Source organism: Anolis sagrei, chromosome 12 (genome assembly GCF_037176765.1).
Source record: "Anolis sagrei isolate rAnoSag1 chromosome 12, rAnoSag1.mat, whole genome shotgun sequence".
Taxonomy (NCBI): Eukaryota; Metazoa; Chordata; class Lepidosauria; order Squamata; family Dactyloidae; genus Anolis; species Anolis sagrei.
The window spans coordinates 16577505-16604790 of NC_090032.1; the positions used below are offsets into that span (position 1 = coordinate 16577505).

The following is a 27286-nucleotide window of genomic DNA, read 5'->3' on the forward strand; positions in this document are numbered from 1 at the left end:
GGAACCATTGGAACGGAGAGACTTAAAATGATTCTTCAAAAGATTTCCGCTGCTACAATATTAATAATAAACTGGCTGAGTTTATGTTGAGAGATTGATCTGTGAACACACATTGTGCCACTATAGTTTTCTTAGATGCTGTTAAAAGCTGACTTGAATAAGGCTTTTACCACAAAGGTATTCACACTGAGGCTGGTATAAGTTGATAAAAATAACAAGAACGTTTATTGAACAGGCTTGAAATATTCAGGTACAAATGCGTAATGGTTTCAGTACAATACTGGCATAAAAAGCTTGTGGTTGCGTTTGAGTAAAGATCTTTAAAAACTTCTGGGTTACAAGTCTTGAAAGTTTCAGCACAGAAAATTACTTCAGGAAATGAATCTCTGAAAGTAACTCCCAAAAATCCCCCTTAGGAATCTAGCCAAAATCCCTGAACTAGACTTCCTTAGGAAATGAACAGACCACTAACGGGGTTCTGCTCCAAACAGTATTCTAGCTATATTCTTGATAGCTATTCTGAATACTACCCAAAAGATCAGGGGCAGCTCAAGGCAGTACGCAAATTACGCTTTTGTGTAGAGCGCGCATCTCAAGGGGGGTGCACTTGAGGAGCTCCTGAGTCGCCCCTGCCCCGAACAACACCCAGAGGCAGCTCGCTCTCCCTCCCTCCTTCCCTCACAAGTGCGCGTGTGTGCGCGCGTTGTCTTCCTCTCCTCCTCCTCCTCCTCGCAGGCCAAGGGAGACAACGCTGGCGTGCCTCCCTCTCCTGGCGTTAGGAAGTACGCGGGGAAGGAGGGGCGATGCAGGTGTTGTATATTGGTTAAATTAGCCTCCCTGCATAAAGAGGTACCTAAATTTCTGGCTTGACAGATGCAACTGTCTTTCAGGCTGCATAGGTCAACAGCAAGCTAGACTATTAATGGTCGGGAGCTCACTCCAACCCGGGCTGGTTTCGAACTCGTGACTTCTAGGTCAGTAGTGATTTAATGCAGCTAGCTACTAACTAGCTGAGCCACAACCTGGTCCGCCTTAAGATTATTTAGTTATTTATTTCCAATATTTCTACCCTGTCCTTCTCAACCCCTGAAGGGGGACTCAGGGTGGCTTACAACGGCAGCAATTCGATGCCAGCAACATACAAAATACATTACAACAACATTATGCAATAGATAAAACAATTCATTAAAATATATTAAAATATTATTACCCCCAGCAACAATATATTATATAATACTAATATTATGAATGATGTATTAGTATTATGCTAATAATATAGTATGTTTTATGTAGATATGACTTGTAAGCCGCTCTGAGTCCCCTTCGGGGTGAGAAGGGCGGCAAATGTCGTAAATAAATAAATAAATAAAATTGTCAAATAGCCGAATCCAGATCTGGATTAGTGACCAATAACTCAATCCAAAGCCTGTCCTTGTCGGTGTTCGAACACTGTAAATACTGCCAAACCTACTTTCTGAATGCCTGGTCCCAAAATCATGTTTTCAGCCTCTTTCCAAGAGAGAGGAGGGATGAAGCTGACCTAATTTTGCCAGGGAGAGCATTCCACAGGTGGGGGGCCACCACCAAGAAGACCCCATCCCTCATCCCCGCCAAACGGGGTGGGACCGAGAGCAGGGCCTCCCCGGACTATCTTCATTTCCGAGGCAGGATGTAGAGGGAGATACGTTCCGACAGGTAAGCTGGGCCGGAACCGTATAGGACTTTATAGGCCCTATTGTGCTCGGAAGTGGACCGGCAACCAGTAGAGATGGCGCAATGGAGGGTGATATGTTCCCTGTATGAGATTCCACCTGAACATTAAGAACTTCCTGACTGTAAGAGGCTTACTCCTCCTCCACTGCTGAATTCTCTCCTTCCCTCCATTCAGAGTTGAGGTTGGCTCTTGCCCAAGCAGAGACCCGTTTGCAGGAGAAGGAAAAGGAGTTATGGGCCTTGCAAGGTCAGCTGGAGCTGACCAAGGCAGAGCTGGCCCAGTCGAAGAAGCAACATGGCAAGCAGGCAGAGGTAAGCCCGCCAAAGATCTGAGTCCGGGCAACTGGGGAGCCACGGCATCTACGTGGGCCTCCTTGACTGTAAACCAGTGGTTCTCAACCTGTGGGTCCCCAGGGCTTTTGGACTACAACTCCCAGAAATCCCAGCTGTTAGGATTTCTGGGAGTTGGAGGCCAAAACATCTGGAGACCCACAGGTTGAGCACCACTCCTCTAGAGCTTTGGAGAGCTTCTGTTCAACTTTTCCAAAGCTCCTTCTTAAGTGGTGATGGCACAATCGTCAGCATAGATCAGGGGTTGTCATCCTGTGAGTCCCCAGATGTTTTGGCCTACAACTCCCAGAAATCCCAGCCAGTTTACCAGCTGTTAGGGACCCATATCTGGGGACCCATAGGTTGAGCACCATTGTCCTAGAGCTTCTGTTCAACTATTTCAAACCTCTCTTCTTAAGTGGTGATGGCACGATCGTCAGCATAGATCAGGGGTTCTCATCCTGTGGGTCCCCAGATGTTTTGGACTACAACTCCCAGAAATCCCACAAGTTGAGCACCACTGCCCTAGAGCTTTGGAGAGCTTCTGTTCAACTATTTCAAAACTCCCTTCTTAAGTGGTGATGGCACGATCGTCAGCATAGATCAGGGGTTCTCATCCTGTGGGTCCCCAGGTGTTTTGGACTATAACTCCCAGAAATCCCAGCCAGTTTACCAGGTGTTAGGGACCCACATCTGGGTCCCACAGGTTGAGCACCACTGCCCTAGAGCTTTGGAGAGCTTCTGTTCAACTATTTCAAAGCTCCCTTCTTAAGTGGTGATGGCATGATCGTCAGCATAGATCAGGGGTTCTCATCCTGTGGGTCTCCAGGTGTTTTGGACTACAACTCCCAGAAATCCCACAGGTTGAGCACCACTGCCCTAGAGCTTTGGAGAGCTTCGGTTCAACTATTTCAAAACTCCCTTCTTAAGTGGTGATGGCACGATCGTCAGCATAGATCAGAGGTTCTCATTCTGTGGGTCCCCAGGTGTTTTGGACTACAACTCCCAAAAATCCCAGCCAGTTTACCAGGTGTTAGGGACCCACATCTGGGTCCCACAGGTTGAGCACCACTGCCCTAGAGCTTTGGAGAGCTTCTGTTCAACTATTTCAAAGCTCCCTTCTTAAGTAGTGATGGCACGATCGTCAGCATAGATCAGAGGTTCTCATTCTGTGGGTCCCCAGGTGTTTTGGACTACAACTCCCAAAAATCCCAGCCAGTTTACCAGCTGTTAGGGACCCACATCTGGGTCCCACATCTGGGGACCCACAGGTTGAGCACCACTGCCCTAGAGCTTTGGAGAGCTTCTGTTCAACTATTTCAAAGCTCCCTTCTTAAGTGGTGATGGCACGATCGTCAGCATAGATCAGGGGTTGTCATCCTGTGGGTCCCCAGGTGTTTTGGACTACAACTCCCAGAAATCCCATAGGTTGAGCACCACTGCCCTAGAGCTTTGGAGAGCTTTTGTTCAACTATTTCAAAGTTCCCTTCTTAAGTGGTGATGGCATGATCGTCAGCATAGATCAGGGGTTCTCATTCTGTGGGTTCCCAGGTGTTTTGGCCTACAACTCCCAAAATCCTAGCCAGTTTACCAGCTGTTAGGGACCCACATCTGGGGACCCACAGGTTGAGCACCACTGCCCTAGAGCTTTGGAGATCTTCTCTTCAACTATTTCAAAGCTCCTTCTTAAGTGGTGATGGCACGATCGTCAGCATAGATCAGGGGTTCTCATCCTGTGGGTCTCCAGGTGTTTTGGACTACAACTCCCAGAAATCCCACAGGTTGAGCACCACTGCCCTCTCCCAGGCTGTTTACTATCTATGCCTCATCGGTGTGGGTCCTACTACCGATTCCAAATGCGTCTGGGTATCGAGTAGACCTACCAGCTGAGGCTTGAACACATTTCAGCTGGAGTTCTGTGGATCTGTAGTGCTGTCCTCCCTCAGAGTATTCTTTGAGAATTTCAGGACTGTTTTCCCTCGGTTTGCTGTGAGGCTGAGAGGCTGTGAGCTCTAAGCCAGAGCCTTGGGACCTTTTCCCTGGAATTTCTGTTTCTGTTTCCCCGGATGTTCCTTTTCCCTGGATGCTCTTGAGAAAAGAAGCTTTTCTACGGGACGAGCTGGTCTACGTCCTATAGTTTAGCTTCCTTATGTGAGACTGCCCAAAAAATGGCTCCTTTCCCTCCCAGAGCCCTGAACAAGGAGCGGAACTATTTTGATGGACAGGAGGCCTGCCCTATAACTGCAAACATATAACAGAAAGAAAATAAAGTTGGAGCTCCTGGTACAGCCGTACCAGCACACTGTGGATTCAAACAATGATGGATCTGGATCACACTTGGCACAAATATTCAATATGCCCAAATGTGAACACTGGTGAAGTTTGAGAAAAATAGACCTTGACATTTGGGAGTTGTAGTTGCTGGGATTTATAGTTCACCTACAACCAAAGAGCATTCAGAAGTTCACCAACGATAGAATTAGGCCAGAAACAGAGAATGACGAACAGAAAATACTGTCTGCGATGGTCTTTGGCGACCCCTCTGACACCCCCTCACGACCCCTCCAGGGGTCCCGACCCCCAGGTTGAGAACCACTGCAATAGTCCTGATACAGAGCTAAAATTTAGGAGTCTTTGCCAGGAGGCAGAGACTAATTAGACTCATCAAAGACTTCTTTTTCCCTGGCGAGACAGAGAAGCATCCCATATTTTTCCCTGATTTCCCAATGAAAGGTCTCACCAAGTTGAAGAAAAGCCATCGAGGTTTTATTTGCAATTCAGCTGAAAAGGATGCCGAGCTGCAATCATTCGCCAGCACAGCATGAGGAGAGTACACCAATACAGTCATATTTATAGTGAATTCAAAGTTGCAGAGTTCAAACTCCCCACCCCGGCTTCCTTGTTGTTCCCTGCCATGATTGGGCAATGGGTGAATAGCTGGGAGGCAGCCCTCCTGCCCCTGGTGCCTCTGGACCAATCAGGAAGCTCCAGTGGTCTGTAGGATCCAATGGTGAGACCTCTGCCATCTGGTGGCAACAGCAAATCAGGAGAGAGGGAGGCGGGATGAGAGAGCACAAAGGAATCTGGGAAGGAGTCTTTAAACAAAGGAAATGCCATGTGGCCTGAGACAAAAAGCTCAAACAGGGCCGATCTATTGTGTTCATGAGTGTTGTGAATCAACATGTGTAAAAATATCCAGATCCTTCCTGGCTGTGAGACAGGAGGACAATGATGGCAGCCTGAGGTTAATGCTATCAATGGGAAGTAAACAAAAGCAGAGGGGAAGATTTCCCCTTATCTTACTTGAAGAGTGACAGAAACTTTTGCCAAACAATTCTTTACTCTAGTGGGCCATCTCTGATGCTAGGGATAAGAATCTCCTTCTTTTATCCATGCAAGTGTGTCTTTGGCGGGAGGTTTCAGTAACCACTAATGGCCAGGGGGTTCCCTTACATATTTCTTTGGAGGGAGAAGGGGCAAAGGGTCAGGAATACAAGGAAACATAAAAAATATATAGAAATTATACACAGGGAAATCATATGCAGCTATCTTCCCATCCAGGGCCCCAGATAATACCAATTATAAAAAGCAGACGATATCAGGACACAGCATGAATTCATAAGTTGTCTTGAAGAAAGTTCATGGGTAGGGAGCAAGTCCTTGAAGAGAGTGAAGTCCAGGAATGTAGCAGAATTCAAAAAGCCACCAAAGGGAGTCTATGGAGTTCCACTGGGCCAAGGCACAAAGCCCTGCAACGCTGGGATGGAAGCCGGTCCCATGGTCCTTGGAAAACTACAGCTCGAGAGAGAGGCAGAGACCCCAAGGTCTAGCCATTCCCGAAGTTTCATGGGGTACTCATTGTTGTTAGGATCTTGGCAAATTGACCAAGACTTAACCCCTATTGTGCAGTCTGGTACCCTTGTCCTTTGCAGAACTATAAGTTACCATCCCTTGTTGGGTGGGGGGGGGGGGCATGCTCGACTTCAGTCTTTCCTGAAAGAGCTGTCAAGGACCCCATTATGATAACAGTGGGACAAAAAGGCCACTTTCCCCCATGGAGTGGCCGCTTCCCTGTGAAAGCCGCACCCTTGAGCCGCAGTCCCTGTTTCTTGACTCTGTGACAGCTTTACGAGACTTCTGTTCTCCTCACTTGGCCAATGTTATTGCCACCATTAATTATCCCCCATGTTTACTTGCAAGGAGGCGCCACTAAGAGCGGCTGCCAAATATTTTCCATCACCTTTTCCACCCAATCGGTGGGCAGATAATTTTACAAGGCTACAGCTCATCTGCAGAGTGCAATTTTACAAGGGAACAGGGCAAGTGTCCCTTGGCGGCTTGCAAGGTGGCTCCATCTAAACTCTGGAAAGCCAAGGAGCAGATTCAAAGGCTGTGAGGCTGAGAATCTTTAATAATAATAGTAATGCGCAATACATTTTTTGTTCCTGGATTATAAATGTCATTCCTTAATTGGTTCTATCATTAAAACATTGAAAAAACTGCCAAAACTTTGTTTTTATGGGACATCCTGCAGTACATTTTGCTATACTTTTTCAATGACTATCTAATAGAGCAGTGCTTCTCAACCTTCCTAATGCCGTGACCCCTTAATACACTTTCTCATGTTATGGTGACCCCCCAACCATAACATTATTTTGGTTGCTGTTTCATAACTCTAATTCTGCGACTATGAGACATTTTTAAAAAGAACCTTAAAACCTGGCTCTTTGTTGTTGTTCATTCGTTCAGTCGTCTTCGACTCTTCGTGACCTCATAGAACAGTCCACGCCAGAGCTCCCTGTCGGCCGTCACCACCCCCAACTCCTTCAAGGTCAGTCCAGTCACTTCAAGGATGCCATCCATCCATCTTGCCCTTGGTCGGCCCCTCTTCCTTTTGCCTTCCACTTTCCCCAGCATCATTCCCTTCTCTAGGCTTTGCTGTCTCTTCATGATGTGGCCAAAGGACTTCAACTTTGTCTCTAGTCTCCTTCCCTCCAGTGAGCAGTCGGGCTTTATTTCCTGGAGGATGGACTGGTTGGATCTTCTCGCAGTCCAAGGCACTCTCAGAACTTTCCTCCAACACCACAGCTCAAAAGCATCGATCTTCCTTCGCTCAGCCTTCCCTAAGGTCCAGCTCTCACATCCGTAGGTGACTACAGGGAAGACCATGGCTTTGACTAGGCCATGGATCTTGGTTGCCAGTCTGATGTCTCTACTCTTCACTATTTTATCGAGATTGAACATTGCTCTCCTCCCAAGAAGGAAGCGTCTCCTGATTTCCTGGCCACAGTCTGCATCTGCACTCATCTTTGCGCCTAGAAATACAAAGTCTGTCACGGCCTCCACGGTTTCTCCCTCTATTTTCCAGTTGTCAATCATTCTTGTTGCCATAATCTTGGTTTTTTTGACGTTTAGCTGCAACCCGGCTTTTGCGCTTTCTTCTTTCGCCTTGATTAGAAGGCTCCTCAGCTCCTCCTCGCTTTCGGCCATCAGAGTGGTGTCATCTGCATATCTGAGGGTGTTAATGTTTCTTCCAGCCATTTTCACCCCAGCTTTGCATTCCTCAAGCCCTGCACATCGTATGATGTGTTCTGCATACAAGTTAAAGAGGTTGGGGGAAAGGATGCAGCCTTGCCGTACGCCTTTCCCAATCTTGAACCAGTCTGTTGTTCCGTGGTCAGTTCTGACTGTGGCGACTTGGTCCTTGTACAGATTCCTCAGGAGAGAGGGAAGGGGGCTTGGGATGCCCATCCCACCAAGAACTTGCCACAATTTATGATGATCCACACAGTCAAAGGCTTTAGAAGCAGAAATAGATGTTTTTCTGAAACTCCCTGCCTTTCTCCATTCTCCAGCATTCGGATGTTGGCAATCTGGTCTCTCGTTCCTCTGTCTTTTCTAAACCCAGCTTGAACATCTGGCAACTCTCGCTCCATGTATTGCTGGAGTCTTCCTTGCAGGATCTTGAGCATTCCCTTCCTGGCAGGAGAAATAAGAGCCACTGTACGGAAGTTTGAGCAGTCTTTCGCATTTCCCTTTTTTGGTATGGGGATATAAGTTTATTTTTTCCAGTCTGATGGCCATTCTTGTGTTTTCCATATTTGCTGGCATATGGCTTGCATCACCTTGACAGCATCCTCTTTTAAGATTTTAAACAGTTCGGCTGGGATCCCGTCGTCTCCTGCTGCCTTGTTGTTAGCAATGCTTCTTAAGGCCCATTCCACCTCACTCCTCAGGATGTCTGGTTCTAATTCATTCACCACACCGTCAAAACTATCCTCGATATTGTTATCCTTCCTATACAGATCTTCTGTATAGTCTCGCCACCTTCTCTTGATCTCTTCAGCTTCTGTTAGGTCCCTGCCATCTTTGTTTCTTATCATACCCATTTTTGCCTGAAATTTACCACCAATGTTTCTAATTTTCTGGAAGAGGTCTCGTGTCCTCTGCGCTTTTGATGAGCAGGTATACAGTTGCACATTATTGCTCAGCCTCAAGTTCTGTGGAGACCAAAATCCACTGATTGTGGTAATGTGAAAATAACTAAATTGACTCAATGTATATATTACAAATACACATATAAAAAAAAAACAGGACTGCCACATTCACATTAAGTAGAAACAACTGGTTCTTCTCTTGAAGTATAAAACAAAGTCTTCGTGTGAGTAAATGTCCTGCTCTTTATTACATACTAGCTTGGGGACCCGGCGTTGCCCGGGTTATTAGAGAAAGTGTGTAATGGTAGTTTTGTATGCCAAGTTTGGTCTTTATTGGTCTTTGGATAACGGCTGCATTATTTTCAGGAAGTGAGTGAAGGTACTTGAAGTCCCATCATCCATGGCCCATCCTCCTACAAACAGCAGCAGGATATAGAGTGGGTCATGGGGGCTCTGTGTGCCAAGTTTGGTCTTTATCAGTCATTAGATGAGGGTGGCAGTGGTGTCAGTAAGTGAGTGAAGGTACTGCAAGTCCCATCATCCAAAGTCCATCCCCTGTCAAACGGCAGCAGGATGTAGAGTGGATCATGGGGGCTCTGTGTGCCAAGTTTGGTCTTGATCGGTCATTAGAAGAGGGTTGCAGCAATGTTTTGAAGGGAGTGGAGGTACTTGAAGTCCCATCATGCATGGTCTGTCCTCCTCCAAACTATAGCAGGATGTAGAGTGGGTCATTGGAGCTCCATGTGTCAAGTTTAGTCTTGATTAGTCATTGGCGAGGGTCTCAGTGGTCTTAGGAAGTGAGCAAAGGTACTGCAAGTCCCATCATCCATCTCCAAATTTTTCCAAACAACACCAGGACATAAAGTGGGTCATGAGAGGTCTATGTGCCAAGTTTGGTCTTGATCCGTTATTGGATGAGGTTTGCAGAGGTCTCAGAATGTGAGTGAAGGTACTGGAAGTTCCATCATCCATGGTCCACCCTTCTCCAAAACTGCAGCAGGATGTAGAGTGGGTCATGGGGGCTCTGTGTGCCAACTTTGGTGTTGATTGGTCATTAGATGAGTTTTGCAGCATCTTGGGTAGTGTAGGTACTTGAAGTCCCATCATCCATGGTCTGTTGTCCTCCAAAGTGCTCCAGGATGTAGAGTGGGTCATTGAAGCTCCATGTGGCAAGTTTAGTCTTGATGAGTCATTGGCGAGGGTCTCAGTGACCTCAGGAAGTGAGTGAAGTGACTGCAAGTCCCATCATCCATTGTTAAATTCTTCCAAACCGCACCAGGATGTAGAGTGGGTCATGCTGGGTCTCTGTGTAAATTGTGGTCCTGATCCATCATCGTTGGCAGTTGTAATGGTCTTAGGAAGGGAGTGCAGGTATTGCAAGTCCCATCGTCCATGGTGCATCCTCCTTCAAACTGCACCTGGATGTAGAGTGCGTCATGGAGACTCAGTGTGCCAAGTTTGGTATTTATCGGTAATTGGATGAGGGTTGCAGTGGTCTGAAGAATTCAGCAATGGTACTGCAAGTCCCATAATCCACGGTCCATCCCCGGCCAAACCACACCAGGACGTAAAGTGGGTCATGAGAGGTCTATGCGCGAAGTTTGGTCCTGATCAGTCATTGGATAAGGTTAACAGCGGTCTCAGAAAGTGAGTGGTGGTACTGCAAGTCCCATCATCCATGGTTCATCCTCCTCCAAACTGCAGTAGGATGTAGAGTGGGTGATGGGGGCTCTGTGTGCCTATTTCGGTCTGTATTGGGAGTGTCTGACCCAGCCCCCGGCCTTTCCTTTCCTCTCTTTGTCATCTCGGAATCTTGCATTTGAGGCTGGCCAATCAGAGACCATATGCAAATTTCCTTCTGTCATGCCCCGTTTCTGCCATGAGCCCTCTTCTCCACCAGGGGCTCCTATTGAAGCTGGCCAATCAGAGACCATATGCAAATAGCACCACAGCGGCAGCCAATCCGAATGTTGGAACTTTCAGGCTGGCCAATCAAAAAGCTGCCACATATTCCTCCCTCCATCCTCCCTACGTCTGCCCTCCGTCGCATACAAACTTTGACTTTTATTATATACTAGCTTGGGGACCCGGCGTTGCCCGGGTTATTAGAGAAAGTGGGTAATGGCGGTTCTGTATGCCAAGTTTGGTCTTTATTGGTCTTTGGATAATGGCAGCATTATTTTCAGGAAGTGAGTGAAGGTACTTGAAGTCCCATCATCCATGGGCCATCCTCCTACAAACAGCAGCAGGATATAGAGTGGGTCATGGGGGCTCTGTGTGCCAAGTTTGGTCTTTATCAGTCATTAGATGAGGGTGGCAGTGGTGTCAGTAAGTGAGTGAAGGTACTGCAAGTCCCATCATCCAAAGTCCATCCCCTGTCAAACGGCAGCAGGATGTAGAGTGGATCATGGGGACTCTGTGTGCCAAGTGTCGTCTTGATTGGTCATTAGAAGAGGGTTGCAGCAATCTTTGGAAGGGAGTGGAGGTACTTGAAGTCCCATCATCCATGGTCTGTCCTCCTCCAAACTGCAGCAGGATGTAGAGTGGGTCATTGGAGCTCTATGTGGCAAGTTTAATCTTGATTAGTCATTGGCGAGGGTCTCAGTGGTCTCAGGAAGTGAGCAAAGGTACTGCAAGTCCCATCATCCATCTCCAAATTTTTCTAAACAACACCAGGACGTAAAGTGGGTCATGAGAGGTCTGTGTGCCAAGTTTGGTCTTGATCCGTCATTGGATGAGGTTTGCAGAGGTCTCAGAATGTGAGTGAAGGTACTGGAAGTTCCATCATCCATGGTCCACCCTTCTCCAAAACTGCAGCAGGATGTAGAGTGGGTCATGGGGGCTCTGTGTGCCAATGTTGGTCTTGATTGGTCACTGGATGTAGAGTGTGTCATGGAGACTCAGTGTGCCAAGTTTGGTATTTATTGGTAATTGGATGAGGGTTGCAGTGGTATGAAGAATTGAGCAATGGTACTGCAAGTCCCATAATCCACGGTCCATTCCCAGCCAAACCACACCAGGATGTAAAGTGGGTCATGAGAGGTCTATGTGTGAAGTTTGGTCCTGATCAGTCATTGGATGAGGTTAACAGCAGTCTCAGAATGTGAGTGATGGTACTGCAAGTCCCATCATCCATGGTTCATACTCCTCCAAACTGCAGTAGGATGTAGAGTGGGTGATGGGGGCTCTGTGTGCCTATTTCGGTCTGTATTGGGAGTGTTCTGACTCAGCCCCCGGCCTTTCCTTTCCTCTCTTTGTCATCTCGGAATGTTGGATTTGAGGCTGGCCAATCAGAGTCAACATGCAAATTTCCTTCTGTCATGCCCTGTTTCTGCCATGAACCCTCTTCTCCACCAGGGGCTCCTACTGAAGCTGGCCAATCAGAGACCTTATGCAAATAGCACCACAGCGGTAGCCAATCAGAACGCTGGCACATACACCTTCCGCCCTCCGCACCTCTGTCCTTCCCATACAAACACTCTTCTTTATTATAGTTATAGATAGATATAGATGAGTAGACTCCGGTAGTCACATGAATTGACTCCAACCAGCAACCGGTTTCGACTCACAAGAGCCTTCGTCAGGCGGTTGGGTTCAAATTATCAAAAAAATTATCAAAAAAAGCTCAACTTTTGAGCTGAAAAATTCACCAACAGTCTTCTGGAAGGGTGGATCCTAAGGGGACATAGATAGTGTTGAGTAATGTACTCTGGGATTGCCCAGGGGTTGAGAGCCTGGATCGCATTTCCGCCATTTAATTTGCTCTTCAAAACTTTTCTGACTCTTTGGATATATTCTTTGCTGACCACATTTTTCACATGCCCATTATTGATATTGTCCAACTGTAGTATGCCCAGATATTTATAGGCTTCAGGCTGATTGCGCTTTATGGTTTGCCCGTTTGGCATCGCTACGCCCTCGCCCTTCCCTTCCTTTAATGCCACTGTGGCACATTTGTCTAGGCCGAACTCCATACTGATGTCAGTGCTGAAGATTCTGTCTTGATCAATGACTGGATTTCTGTTTCTGATTTTCCGTAAAGCTTTAGATCATCCATGTACAGCAAGTGAGAGATTTTTGGTGAACTTCTTGCTGTTTGGTAGCCTAGGTTTGTTTTCTGTAGAATTACTGACAGTGGGGTCAGTGCAATAATGAACAGCAGTGGTGACAGTGAGTCACCCTGGAAAATTCCTCTCTTATTTGTTTATTTATTTATTATTTGAACTTATATGCCGCCACTCCCCTGGGGCTCGGAGCGGCTTACAAGAACAGGCTAAAATCGAACACAATTAAAAAAAACAATTTAAAAACAATCAGAGATCAAAGGCCCATCGAAATAGATATGTCTTACATGTCCTGCGGAAAGCTGATAAATCCCGCAAGGCACGGACTTCAGGTGGCAGAGTATTCCAGAGTGATGGTGCCACTGCTGTGAAGGCTCTGCGTCTGGTTGCTGTTAGACGCAAGGTCTTGACACTGGGGATTTCCAATAGATCTTGGTCCTCAGAACGGAGGGATCTCTGGGGTTGGTAGGGGGTGAGGCGGTCCCTCAGGTACATCGGCCCCAGACCATGCAAGGCCTTAAAGGTGAGTACCATCACTTTGAAAGTGATCCGGTGCTCAATGGGTAACCAATGCAGCTGTAGTAAGATTGGTGTTATGTGGCATCTCATCGGAATTCCCGCAAGAAGCCGAGCAGCTGCATTTTGTACCAACTTGAGCTTCCGGATCACTGACAGAGGAAGGCCAATGTAGAGGGCGTTACAGTAGTCCAGTCTTGAGATGACAGTGGCCTGGATCACCGTAGCTAGGTCGTCCCTGGACAGGGAGGGGGCCAGCCGTCTAGCCTGCCGCAGGTGAAAGAAGGCGGTTCTGCTCACGGTGGAGACCTGGACCTCCATCGTCAGCAGAGGGTCCAAAAGGACTCCCAGACTCTTTACCAATGATGACAGGCGTAGCGCCTCACCATCCAGGGTAGGCAGCTGGATATCCCCACTGCCCGGTCGACCCAGCCATAGGATCTCCGTCTTCGCTGGATTCACCCTCAACCTGCTGGCACGCAGCCGTCCAGTAATGGCCTCGAGGCACTGATGGAAACAATTGGGTATAGAGTCCGGTTGGCCTTCCATCTTCAGCACAAGCTGAGTGTCATCAGCGTACTGGTAACACTCAAGCCCAAAATCTTGATGTTAACCGTTCCATAATTTTCGTTGCCCACGAACAACTCAGTTTTCCATTGTTTCATCGCATTTTCGGTGAAGTTTGTAATATTTTCACAAACTCCGATGACATCTAGACATTTGATGATCCAACAATGTGGCAGTGAGTCAAATGCTTTCTTGTAATCAATCCAAGTTGTATAGAGGTTTGTATTATTATTATTATTATTATTATTATTATTATTATTATTATTATCATCTTCAGCATTCTCTGCCAAAGGAGTCCTTAAGACCATCGGTCTTTTGCAACCCCCACAAGGGGTTTTCTGTTCTGACCAGAGACGTCTGGGATGAGTTGTGTAATTTGGCCTTGTTTTGGTTTTATACTAGGCTGGTACATTGGGATGTCGAGGAAGACGGATGTCGGAGGATGTGGGGCACCAACGGCGAAGCAGGGAACAGCAGAAAGTGAGTGTTACGCCTCCCCAATACTATACACTGGAGGGAAGCACTCGGAGATTTCGGCAACCTGCCCTGTGCCTCACTTTCCCCTTTGTGCTGATTTCTTAACCAGGGCCTTATTGGGAGAGAGGTGGCCCCTTCCAGTGGCAGCCGCTGCCGAAGCACCAGCTTCTCCCGCTCGGAGCAGCCAGCGGACAAAGGAGGAACGCCCTCAAAACACAAAGGTGAGTCTTCTCCTCAGATTCCACATGCCTCATCACAGAATCATAGAGTTGGAAGAGACTCCAAGGGCCATCCAGTCCAACCCCCTTCTGTCTTCATTCAGGAAAGTCACAATCAAAGCCCTCCCAACAGATGACCATCCAGCCTCTGATTTAAACCCTCCATAGAAGGAGCTTTCACTATACTCCACTATATTATAGTTTGTTGTTTAGGCTTGGCCCCATGTAAGTCACTCCGAGTTCCCGTTGGGGAGATGGTGGCGGGGTATAAATAAATATTATTATTATTCTGTGGCAGTGAGTTCCACTGTTAAACAGCTCTTCATTTGGGCACCACTATTGAAGAGAGGTATTGACAAGCTGGAATGTGTCCAGAAGAGGGCGACTAAAATGATCAAGGGTCTGGAGAACAAGCCCTATGAGGAGCGGCTTAAAGAGCTGGGCATCTTTAGCCTGAAGAAGAGAAGGTTGAGAAGAGACATGATGAGGGCCGTGTATAAATATGACCATGATAGAGCGGTATATAAATAAAGTTTTATTATTATTACTAGCCATCCCCTGCCACGTGTTGCTGTGGCCCACATGGGGGTTCTGTGTGGGAGGTTTGGCCCAATTATATCGTTGGTGGGGTTCAGAATGCTCTGTGATTATAGGTGAACTATAAATCCCAGCAACTACAACTCCCAAATGTCAAGATTCTATTTTCCCCAAACTCCATCAGTGTTCACATTTGGGCATATTGAGTATTTGTGTAGAGTTTGGTCCAGATCCATCATTGTTTGAGTCCACAGTGATCTCTGGATGTAGGTGAACTACAATTCCAAAACCAAAGGACACTGCCCACCAAACCCTTCCAGTATTTTCTGTTGGCCATGGGAGAACTGTGCCAAGTTTGGTTCAATTCCATCGTTGGTGGAGTTCAGAATGCTCATTGATTGTAGGTGAACTATAAATCCCAGTAACTACAACTCCCAAATGTCAAGGTCTATTTCCCCCAAACGCCATCTGTGTTCATATTTGGGCATATTGAGTATTCATGCCAAGTTTGGTCCAGATCCATCATTGTTTGAGTCCATGGTGCTCTCTAGATGTCGGTGAACTACAACTCCCAAACTCAAGGTCAATGCTCACCAAAACCTTATTTTCCAGATCACCAGTCTGGGCCACAGCAATGCGTGGCAGGGAACGGCTAGTAGTAAATAACTAAATAAACAAATTAGACTGTGACTCTGTGTCTTCAAGGGGAGTGGGACCCCATTCAACACAGTCTGAAATCCCACATTCTGATCAGCCTTACGATGGACCGGGAGTGCCTCCGTCTTGCCTGAATTTAGTTTCAGCTTGTTTTAGCAGTTTTGATAATGTATTGTCGAAGGCTTTCATGGCCGGAATCACTGGGTTGTTGTAGGTTTTTCAAGCTATATGGCTATGTTCTAGAAGCATTCTCTCCTGACATTTTGCCTGCATTTATGGTAGTCATCTTCAGAGGTTGTGAGGTCTGTTGGAAACTAGGAACATGGGATTTATATATCAACCAGAGAAGTCAGCCACAGCAGAGCACCTGATGAACCAACGTGGACACAGAAATGCTAGATCACTCTAACAGCCACCACGTCACACTACACAGAAAAGCCATTGAAATCCACAAGCATGTGGACAATTTCAGCAGAAAGGAGGAAACCATGAAAATGAACAAAATCTGGCTACCAGTATTAAAAAAAACTCTAAAATCACAACAGCAAAACAACAGAGAGGAAACAATCAGGGATATCTAACCACCTCTCAACAAAAGATTGCCCCAGGCACTGCCAGGCCATCAAATGCTAATCAAGGTGGTCAGTTGAAACATTCACACCTAGCTCCAACAGACAAGAGTTCTTTGTCCTACCCTGGTCATTCCACAGATACATAAACCCATTTTCCTAATTCCAACAGACCTCACAACCTCTGAGGATGCTTGCCATAGATACAGGCGAAACGTCAGGAGAGAATTGTCAGGATTATTTTAGTTATGTATGTGTTTTCAATGTGCTTCTATGTATTGCAAAGATGGATGCCACTGTGAATTGTAAATGCCATGCAGGAATGTTTATACTTTGAGGCTGTGATTCAGCAAACTTGAGAAAGTACTTACTTACTTACTTAGGTGATCCCTTGTTGGACGAGTAAGATGGTCTTCCATGGTGGGTTTTCTTGTGGATTCGTAGGCTGTGGAGCCCTATTCTTGACCCGCATCTTCTCCCACAGTGAAGGCATTGGTTTCCAGGTGGAAGGCGGTCCCGGTCGGGGTTGGCTTGACGCGCCTTCCTCCTGGCACGTTTCTCTCTTTCACCCTCCACTCGTGCCTCCTTGAATTCTGCAGCACTGCTGGTCACAGCTGACCTCCAGGTGGAGCGCTCAAGGGCCAGGGCTTCCCAGTTTTCAGTGTCTATGCCAGAGATTTTAAGGTTGGCTTTGAGGCCATCTTTAAATCTCTTTTCCTGTCCACCAATGTTCCGTTTTCTTAAGTTCAGAGTAGAGCAACTGCTTTGGGAGACGGTGGTCAGGCATCCGGACAACTTGAGAAAGTAAGATAAGGTTCTTTCTGAGAACAGAAGGGAGTTGCCGGTCTCATCAAGAGAAGATAAGCAGATGTGCAGAGGCTTTCGGTTTTGACTAGTTCTTTGTTCTTCATGAATTGTAGCTCGCTGTAGAAAGACGTGTCTGTCGTATGTACTTAGTAAACTTAGTTTCTTTTGTAACTCAAAGCCTACAGAGTCCTTATTTTGCAACTCAGTGTCTGCTTGATCTAGCATTCCTTCTGTTGGGGATTGCCAATCTGTGATAAGAATGCCTCTAGAACAGTGGTTCTCAACCTACCTTAGTACAGTTCCTTATGTTGTGGTGACCCCCAACCATAACATTATTTTTGTTGCTACTTCTTAACTGTAATTTTGCTATGGTTCTGAATCGTATTGTAAATATCTGATAGGCAGGATGGATTTGCATTCACTGGACCAAATTTGGCACAAATACCCAATACGCCCAAATTTGAATACTGGTGGGGTTGGAGGAGATTGCTGTTGTTATTTGGGAGTTGTAGTTGCTGGGGTTTATAGTTTGCCTACAATCAGAGAGCTTTCTGAACTCCACCAACAATGGAATTGAATCAGACCACACAGAAATCCCATGACCAACAGAAAATGCTAAAACGGCTTGGTGGGCATTGACCTTGAGTTTGGGAGTTGTGGTTCACCTAAATCCAGAGAGCGCTGTGGACTCAAACAATGACCAATCTGGACCAAAATTGGCACGAACACTCAATATGTCCAAATGTGGACACTGGTGGAGTTTGGGGAAAATAGACCTTGACATTTGGGAGTTGTAGTTGCTGGGATTTATAGTTCACATACAATCAAAGAGCATTCTGAACCCCACCAATGATAGAATTAGGCCAAACTTCCCACACAGAACCCACATGACCAACAAAAAATATTGTATATTCTGATGGTCTTCGGGGACCCCTCTGACACCCCCTCGTGACCCCCAGGTTGAGAAACACTGCTCTAGAACATGGCCATATAGCCCAAAAAAACCTACAACAACCCAGTTTTGATAATCTCCTGATTTCTCCTCTGATCCTCTTCAGGATCTTTACTGGGGGGCCCCCACGGCCAAAGCACTCCAAAGGGCCAGGAGGAAGTGCAGAACCTCAAAGCGGAGGTCTTGGTCCTCCGCCGGCGCCTGGATGCCTCCGAGAGCCAACGCAAGACCCTCCTCGAGACCTGCTGGCAGCAAGAGAAGACCCGAAGTTGGGCTCCGGAGAGGCAGGCGCCGTTGTTGGGGCTGAGAGCTCTTTCTTGGCAAAAGAAAAAGGAGGACCAAGACGACCAGGTCTTGGATGGAAAGCAGGTCGCAGAGAAGAGGGAAGGCGAGACGCTTCAGTCGGAGGAGGACTCTGCAAAGCTAGACGTTCCAAAGGAGGTCCAAGCGGAGATGGAAGCAAATGCTCCGGGGAAGATGCCACCCTTCGCTGAAGAAGAGGACCTCTCCAAGGAGCAGCCTTTGGAGGGAAACGTGGAAGCCTTGCGGGAGGAACTTCGAGTCTTGGCTGCTGGGAAAGCCGAAGCAGAAGCCCAAGCCAGCCTGGTCCAGCAGAAGCTCCAAAGTCTGCAGACCACGCTGGGGAGGCAGACGGAGCGGTTGGCGCAAGCCATGGAAACCCAAACCCACCATGTCGAGGAGCTTCTGGTCGATGGGGAAGAGAAGGACCGCCTCATAATAGGTCTCCGCAAAGAGCTGGAAGATACCAAGAAGGCCTTGGATATGGCCAACGCGGAGGGACAAAGGCTACGGGTGTTGATGGAGCACAGCGAGGAGGAACCCCATCGAGATAACTCCAAGCAAGGTGTGGAAGTGGGTACGGGAGAGGTACCCACTCTGACACAAGACGCCAAAGCGGGAGAAAATCCTCAAGATGCAGAACTCACACAAGTAAGATTTTCCTGTTCACAAAATCCAGGGAATATTAAAAAGAGAGAGAGCTATTTGGACGGGAAACAAGGCATCCTTTAAATCCAAGATAAATACAGTAAATAATTTGAATTTAATTTGCAGAGTGCATCCTAGTCTCGGTTTCACTTTTGGCCAACTTATTTATTTATAAGTTTATAAGTCCCCTTCTCACTCCGAAGGGGACTCAGAGCGGCTTACAAGCTATATATACATACAATCTATATATATAAAAATGCTCTGTGCGTCATGAGTACCTTAAAAACAAAAGAACCAATGAACGAAATCACACCAAATTTGCCAGCAAAACATCTCACAACACCAGGAGTGACCAACACTCAAAAATTTATGATTTTGTCATTTGGGTGTTGTAGTTGCTGGGATTTATAGTTCACCTATAATCAAAGAGCATTCTGGACTCCACCAATGATGGAATTGAACCAAACTTGGCACACAGTTCTCCCATGACCAACAGAAAATACTGGAAGGGTTTGGCGGGCATTGACCTTGAGTTTTGGAGTTGTAGTTCACCTGCTTCCAGAAAGCACTGTAGACGCAAATAATGATGGATCTGGACCAAACTTGGCATGGATACCCAATATGCCCAAATGTGAACACATATGGCGTTTGGGGAAAATAGACCTTGACATTTGGGAGTTCTAGTTGCTGGGATTTATAGTTCACCTACAATCAAAGAAAAGTCTGTGTCCCACCAATGATAGAATTGGGCCAAAATTCACACACGTGATCCCCAATACCAACAGACAATACGGTGTTTTCTGATGGTCTTTGGCGACCCCTCTGACACCCCCCTCATGGCCCCCCCAGGGGTCCTGACCCCCAGGTTAAGAAACGCTGAACTGGATAAATTTGACATTAAAAGATGCAAATTCATTGACTGGTGGATTGCACTTTTTGGAAAAATTTAATGGTTTAGTGTTCGTTCACCACTTTCATTTTTCTGTCTTATTAGCTTGGGTACCTGGCGTTGCCCGGGTTATTTGAAAAGTCAGTGTTTAATTGTACAAAATTGCATAAAGTTGTGGATGAACTACAACTCCCATCATGCCAGGTTAACCCCAAGAAATTCCATCAGTACTAAAAGTTTGTTATGTTGGGCAAGTTTGCTCTAGATGCATCATTGGTGGGGTTCTGTGTGCTCCATGGCTGTAGGGTGAACTACAACTCCCACTATGGTGTGTCAGTTCCCTCAAATCCCTCCAGTAGGTTGAGTTAGTCATGGGAGTTCTGTGTGCCAAGTTTGGTCCTGGCTCATCATCGGTGGAGGTCACAGTTTCTCTGGTTGTGGGTGAACTTCAACTCCCAGAAAGGAAGGAGGAGGAGACTAGAAGGCATGTGGCTTTCGGATCAGAGCAAGCGAAATCGAACACGGCTTGTTGCCCTTCTAAGGGTATATGCCACAGCGATAAAGGCCGCAAAGAAATCTTTCTTTGCGGCCAATATTGCGTCTGCAAAGAACCATCCGGCAACTCCCAAAAAGGAAGTCAGTCCCCCCCCCCCCCCAGTAATCAGATTTGAGCGTATCAGGTATTGTTTGTGGCTTGTGGTACAGAGCCATCTTGATCCTCCTGTATCATCAGATGGTGAACCATCCAGTCTTTGGACCAAAAGCAGTCCATTACTTTAAGTTGTGGTGGAATGAAAATCGCACATGGTTCACATTTTTACCAGTCCACACACTGTCTTGCCAGAGAAAGAAAATATGCCACGCAGATGCTCCATAAAGATCAAGTAGTTTACTCTTTGTAATGGAGAGCAACATATATACAGTCATGTGAACAGTTGCATTGACTCACACAACGTCCTTTGAGAGAGATTTAATTGGTCTTTAGGTGTCCATGTGGAAGATCTTCTTCCAGCAGCTCATGAAGCAAGAACTGCCCAAATATGTAACTGTTGCCAAAATTCCCAGGCTCAGCTAGTCTCTTGGGCTTAGCCCAGCCAATCAGCTTCGTGCTTTGCATTTTCAGTTACAAACTGATTTTTACATGTCCTAAATGATGGCCACTCTGTTCTTTTGATATTTCTTTGCAGCTGGAAGCTTCTCTCGCTCAACTTGTGCAGGAAAACCAGGCCCTGCAGGACGAACTCGCCCGTTGGAAGGCAAGGAGCGTGGAAAGAGGAGATGGTGGCAGATCAGTTGTTTCAGGAAAGGATGGAGAGGCTGCCGAGGGTGAGGAAAGGAAGGGTCCAGTTCTGGAGGCATCCCAGCAGAGCGAGTCCTTGTCCCAGGTGAGACGGAGGGATGCCCAGACCCAGACCGAGGGGCCCGAGGCCAGCCAACGGAGGCGGGAGCGGGTCTCCGTGGCCTTCGATGACACCCAGTACGAACCCTATGGGCTTCCTGAAGTAGTCATGAAGGGTAAGTGAAGCAAATGGCGTCATCATCATCACATTATTATTATTATTACAGGCAGTCCCCACATTACACATGACTTCTAGTTAAGGACAGGTAGTCCCCATGACCTATTAGAGTCATAACCTTTTGGGGAAAATGGCACTCACCAGCATTCACGCAAGGCAACTAGGTTTCTCAGTTGTTAATCTAATGTACCTAGTAGGTTTGTTTGATTTAAAAAATGGTTCAAAACCCGTTTCGGATGTAGTGTGGTGGTTCGATTCTAAAATCAATTCCAATTTTCACAGAAAAAAAATGTCCAAAACTTTTCAAAACTTCTGAGACTTCTGAATCCTTTCGTTAATAGTTTCAAAGTGTTATTTTCTGTTTCATTGGGTGGTCTTTACAAATAGTTGTTTTATTCCAAAAGCGGGGAAAAGCAAGCGGAGGAAATTCCTTCCTTCTCCGGTTTAAAACTTGTTTCTCTGGCTTGAGCCAGAAGCGGGAAAAGAAAACGGAGGAAATTCATCCTTCTCTGGTTTATATCTGGCTTCTCTAGCTTTAAAACTGGCTTCTCTGGCTTGAGCCAGAAGCGGGAAAAGAAAACAGAGGAAATTCATCCTTCTCTGGTTTATATCTGGCTTCTCTGGCTTTAAAACTGACATCTCTGGCTTGAGCAAGAAGCAGGAAAAGTAAACGGAGGAAATTCATCCTTCTCTGGTTTATATCTGGCTTCTCTGGCTTTAAAACTGGCTTCTCTGGCCTGAGCCAGAAGCGGGAAAAACAAACAGAGGAAATTCATCCTTCTCTGGTGTATATCTGGCTTCTCTGGCTTTAAAACTCGCTTCTCTGGCTTGAGCCAGAAGCGGGAAAAGCAAACGGAGGAAATTCATCCTCCTCTGGTTTATATCTGGCTTCTCTGGCTTTAAAACTGGCTTCTCTGGCTTGAGCCAGAAGCAGGAAAAGCAAACGGAGGAAATTCATCCTTCTCTGATTTATATCTGGCTTCTTTGGCTTTAAAACTGGCTTCTCTGTCTTGAGCCAGAAGCGGGAAAAGCAAACGGAGGAAATTCATCCTTCTCTGGTTTAAAACTGGCTTCTCTGGCTTGAGCCAAGGCCAGGGACCAGTAGCAGGGGGAAAAGCAGAGTTTCAGAAGTGTCCCTTTTAGTTGCCCCAAAACATCTTGCTTTGAGTCGCCCTAAGGGCTGAGAATGGCGGTTAACAAATGCACCAAATAAAATAAAATAAATTGAATGCAATTTTTCTTAGCAGAATGGGGTTGGACTGGATGGCCTACGAGGTCTCTTCCAACTCTAGGATTCTATGGCCAGATTGATACTAATACTATACTCATTAACGCAGGGATATTTCTTGTATTTTGTCTTGTCTCCCCTTCCAGGATTTGCCGACATCCCATCCGGCCCTTCCTGCCCGTATGTCCTCCGCCGGGGCATTTTGGGAAGCGCCCCTGTGGCTCGGATGGCCCCGAGAGCAGAGCCCGAAGAGGATTCCCTGGAAGCGGATGAAGGGACGGGCGTCTGAGAATACAGCGGTGAGAGAAAGAGAGTTCTTGGTTAGGTCAGGCTTGTTTCAAAGCATTCTGCATTAGGTTGTTGTAGGCTTTTCGGGCTATATGGCTATGTTCTAGAAGCATTATCTCCTGACGTTTTGCCTACATCTATGGCAAGCATGCTTGGGCAGTGGTCCTGACTTGGGCCGTGGTCCTGGCATGCATTCACATCAATGACTCCCTCTTTGTCCTTAGGGCTGTCTCTCTTGCCCTTTGCCTGTCTTGTGGCCCGTGGCTCGCCTTTGACCCGCGTCTATCTAGAAGCGAAGGTGTGCGTTGTGCAAAGTCTGAGTATTTCTCTGTGGAAAGTCTGAGTTATTCCTTATTTCTTAACTAGCTTGGGTCCCCGACATTGCCCGGATTATTTGAAAAAGTCAGGGAACTCCAGACAAGAAACAATCAGGGACAGCTAATCACCCCTCAACAAAGAATTCTCCCAGGCAGTAAGACACCACACCTGAAACTGCCTGGCCATTAAATGCTAATCAAGGTGGCCAATGGAAACATTTACATCTACCTCAAACAGACAAGAGTTCTTTCTCCCACCCTGAATATTCCTGTTGAGACTCAGCCTGTGATTGAACTTGAGCCTGTGCTTGAACCTGTGAATGTGTTTCAGTCTCCTGATGTTTCTGTGTCTGATGTGGGTAATGAGGAGGGAAATCAGTCCCCTGTTGCTGCTGATGTGGGGGATACTGGGACTGACTTCTAACTTGTGCATGTCACAAAAGAGACATGCACAAGAAGTGGAAAAAGGGAGAAATCACCAAAGAAGAATTCAAAAAAATAGCCAACTCCTTTAGGGAAAAGGTCCGCAAAGCTAAAGCACAAAATGATTTCAGGCTTGCCAGGGACATTAAAACAATAAAAAGGGCTTCTTTTCTTATGTCAGTAGAAAAAGGAAGAACAAGGAGGTGATAGAGCGTCTTCGAGGAAAAGATGGGGCAATGCTAACAGGGGATAAGGAAAAGTCAGAACTACTTAATGCCTTCTTTGCCTCAGTCTTCTCACAAAAAGAAAGTCATCTTCAACCTCAGCAAGATGGAGTGGATGAGGGATTAGAGGACATCCAACCCCAAATTGGGAAACAAGTCATCCAGGAATACCTGGCCGCTCTAAATGAGTTCAAGTTCCCAGGGCCAGATCAACTACACCCAAGAGTTTTGAAGGAACTAGCGGAAGTCATTTTGGAATCACTGGCAATAATCTTTGAGAGTTCTTGGAGAACGGGAGAAGTTCCAGCAGATTGGAGGACGGGCCAATGTGGTCCCAATCTTCAAGAAGGGAAAAAAGGATGACCCAAACTATTACCAGTGTCTGGTCAGCCTCACGTCGATGCCAGGCAAGATTCTGGAAAAGATTGTTATGGAAATGGTGTTCATCTGTGTTCATATTTAGGCATATGGAATTTTTGTGTCAAGTTTGTTCCAGATCCATCATTGTTTGAGTCCACAGTGCTCTCTGGATGTGGGTGAACTACAATTCCCAAAGTCAGGGTCAAGGTCCACCAAACCCTTCCAGTTTTTTCTGTTGGTCATGGGAGCCCTGCGTGCTAAGTCTGGCCCAATTCCATCATTGGTGGAGTTCAGAATGCTCTTTGATTGTAGGTAAACTATAAACAGGGGCGGCTTGTCCATTACGCGAAGTAAGCAGTCGCAGAACACTTTTTTTTTTGCCAGGGGCGCAGAGGCGCCTCTGTAAATGCCCCTCGACCACCACTTGAGGAGCGCCCCCTCAGCTCACAACAGCCCTAGCAGTCCGGGGGGAGCCTTGGCTTTCTTGCCTCGCTGCCGGGCGATCCTCTTCCCAAAGGGGCCGGGCCCTTGCGCTTCGCCTAGCCCCTCTCGTTCCTGTTCCACCCGGCCAAAAGGTGCGCGAGCGGTGCCGGTGCTCAATCGTTCTCCACGTTCTATCCCTTTCCCGATCCACCGGCGCTCCACCCGCCTCCTCTCTTCTCCCCAATCCACGGGTGGGCCAAGGGGCGGAGCCGCCGCGCCTGGCCCGCTTCGGGTCCGGAGGCATGTCTGAAGACCCCAGCGTGCGCACCAAAAGTCGCCTCTTCTCCTGACTTTCTCTTCAGCCATTGGGACCAAGAGAGAGAGAGAGAGAGCCCCTCCGGCTGGAGGTATCTCCCACCTCCGCTCCCTCCTTTGTTTTTGTGCCTACCTTCGGGAAAGGTGAGCATCTCCACCTCTGTCTCTCTCTCTCTCTCTTGGTCCCAATGGCTGAGGAGAAAGTCAGGAGAAGAGGTGACTTTTGGTGCACACGCCGGGATCTTCAGGCACGCCTCTGGACCCAAAGCGGGCCAGGCAAGGGAGCAAGTGCGGCAAGTGTAGTTACTGGGATATATAGTTCACCTACAATCAAAGAGCATTCTGAACTCCACTAATGATGGAATTGAACCAAATATGGCACACAGAACTCCCACGACGAACAGAAAATATATATCAATGATTGGTGGGGGGGTTTACTAGGATGTATAGTTCACCTACAATCAAAGAGCATTCTGAAGTCCACCAATGATGGAATTGAACCAAATATGGCACACAGAACTCCCACCACAAACAGTGATTGGTTGGGGGGGGGGGGCCAAAATACCGTTGAAAATTACCTCTGACTATAAATCCCAGCAACGACAATTCCCAAATGACAAAATCAATTTTTTTGAGTGGAGGACATGCATTGGGTTGTTAGGTGTCTTGTGTCCAAATTTGGTGTCAATTCCCCCAGTGGTTTTTGAGTTCTGATGGTATCACAAATGAACATTACATTTTTATTTATATAGGTAAAGGTAAAGGTAGTCCCCTGACATTAAGTCCAGTCATGCCTGACTCTGGGGTGTGGTGCTCATCTCCATTTCTAAGCCGAAGAGCCAGCGTTGTCCGTAGACACCTCCAAGGTCATGTGGCCACTGGCATGACTGCATGGAGCGCCCTTACCTTCCCGACGGAGCGGTACCTATTGATCTACTCACATTTGCATGTTTTCGAACTGCTAGGTTGGCAGAAGCTAAGGCTGACAGCGGAAGCTCACACCGCTCCCCGGAATCGAACCTGCGACCTTTCGATCAGCAAGCTCAGCAGCTCAGTGCTTTAACCCACTGCACCATCTATTTATATAGATATTGATTATTATTATTATTATAGCGTAAACAGGGATTATTTGCTGGAGTAGACAGTAATAGATGAGATGGGGAAAACTTTGTTGATTGTGCTTCTGTTCCCAACAATGCTGAGCTGGCAATGCAGTTTCCTTCTTGTTTTGTCTGTTTTTCTCTTTAAGCCGCTCCTCATTTCCCCTGCAATGGCATTGGCTCTGTGCTGCACCGTGGCAAACAGGATGTTCCCGTTTGTGCCGATGTGTTTTGCACCAACCAACTGCTGGAAAGACCATCTTCTTATGTCACAACACGCACCTTGGTTGGAAGCCCGGCTGCTCTAGATCTGGAGCTGAAGCTGCATCGAAGCTCTCCTTTCCTTCTCTGCAAGGATCTGTAGGAGAATATGCCACCGGACAACATTCACCCTCGCTTCTCCAATTCCCAGCTGAGTAGAGCATCTGGGAAGCATGAGTCGGAGGGATGGAGGATGCCACCCCTTGCCCACCATTGGAGGACCACATCTTTCCATAGTGACCATTGCTGTTTGATAGCCAATCAGGGATCTGTAGTTCTGGTATGCTTTTCTTTCAAAGCCAATGACTATGTGGAATGAACGTACAGCTTGGGGTTGTGGTCCCTCCTCCACACACACACAATAAACAACAGGACGGATGCTATTTAGTGTGTTCCTTTGTCAAAGGTGTACACCACAACCCAACGTTGACATTTATTTATTGTGTCATCAGCAACCATACCATTGTGTTACAATTCTAACAGAGCAAAACAAACACACAGATTAAAAAGAAAAAGAAAGAAACCTACAGATTTTGCATATTTGGTATTTGGTTAAATGTCCTTTGACCAGTATCTGGCCACTTGGAGTGCCTCTGGGGTTGCCGCAAGAAGGTCCTCCATCGTGCATGTGGCAGGGCTCAGGGTGCATTGCAGCAGGTGGTCAGTGGTTTGCTCTTCTCCGCACTCGCATGTCGTGGATTCCACTTTGTGGCCCCATTTCTGAAGGTTGGCTCTGCATCTCGTGGTGCCAGAGCGCAGTCTGTTCAGCGCCTTCCAAGTAGCCCAGTCTTCTGTGTGCCCAGGAGGGAGTCTCTCGTCTGGTATCACCCATGGATTGAGGTGCTGGGTTTGGGCCTGCCACTTTTGGACTCTCGCTTGCTGAGGTGTTCCAGCGAGTGTCTCTGTAGATCTAAGAAAACTATGTCTTGATTTAAGTTGTTGACGTGCTGGCTGATACCCAAACAGGGGATGAGCTGGAGATGTCCCTGCCTTGGTCCTTTCACTATTGGCTGCTACTTCCCGGCGGATGTCAGGTGGTGCAATACCGGCTAAGCAGTGTAGTTTCTCCAGTGGTGTAGGGCGCAGACACCCCGTGATAATGCGGCATGTCTCATTAAGAGCCACATCTACTGTCTTAGTGTGGTGAGA

The 27286-nt window shown here is 47.1% G+C and overlaps 1 protein-coding gene across 1 annotated transcript in view; it reads left to right on the forward strand.

The window, feature by feature from the left end:
- The window catches only part of LOC132764406 (centromere protein F-like), a 41937-nt gene extending 15417 nt beyond the window's left edge, over window positions 1-26520 (forward strand). The window contains exons 6-12 of the mRNA XM_060758410.2: window positions 1889-2025; window positions 14030-14107; window positions 14214-14325; window positions 17951-18795; window positions 20869-21196; window positions 22573-22725; window positions 26026-26520. Coding sequence (XP_060614393.2) covers window positions 1889-2025; window positions 14030-14107; window positions 14214-14325; window positions 17951-18795; window positions 20869-21196; window positions 22573-22715 — 1643 coding nt within the window. The 3' untranslated portion in view covers window positions 22716-22725; window positions 26026-26520. The remainder of the gene's footprint in view (window positions 1-1888; window positions 2026-14029; window positions 14108-14213; window positions 14326-17950; window positions 18796-20868; window positions 21197-22572; window positions 22726-26025) is intronic.
- Window positions 26521-27286: the final 766 nt, after the last annotated feature.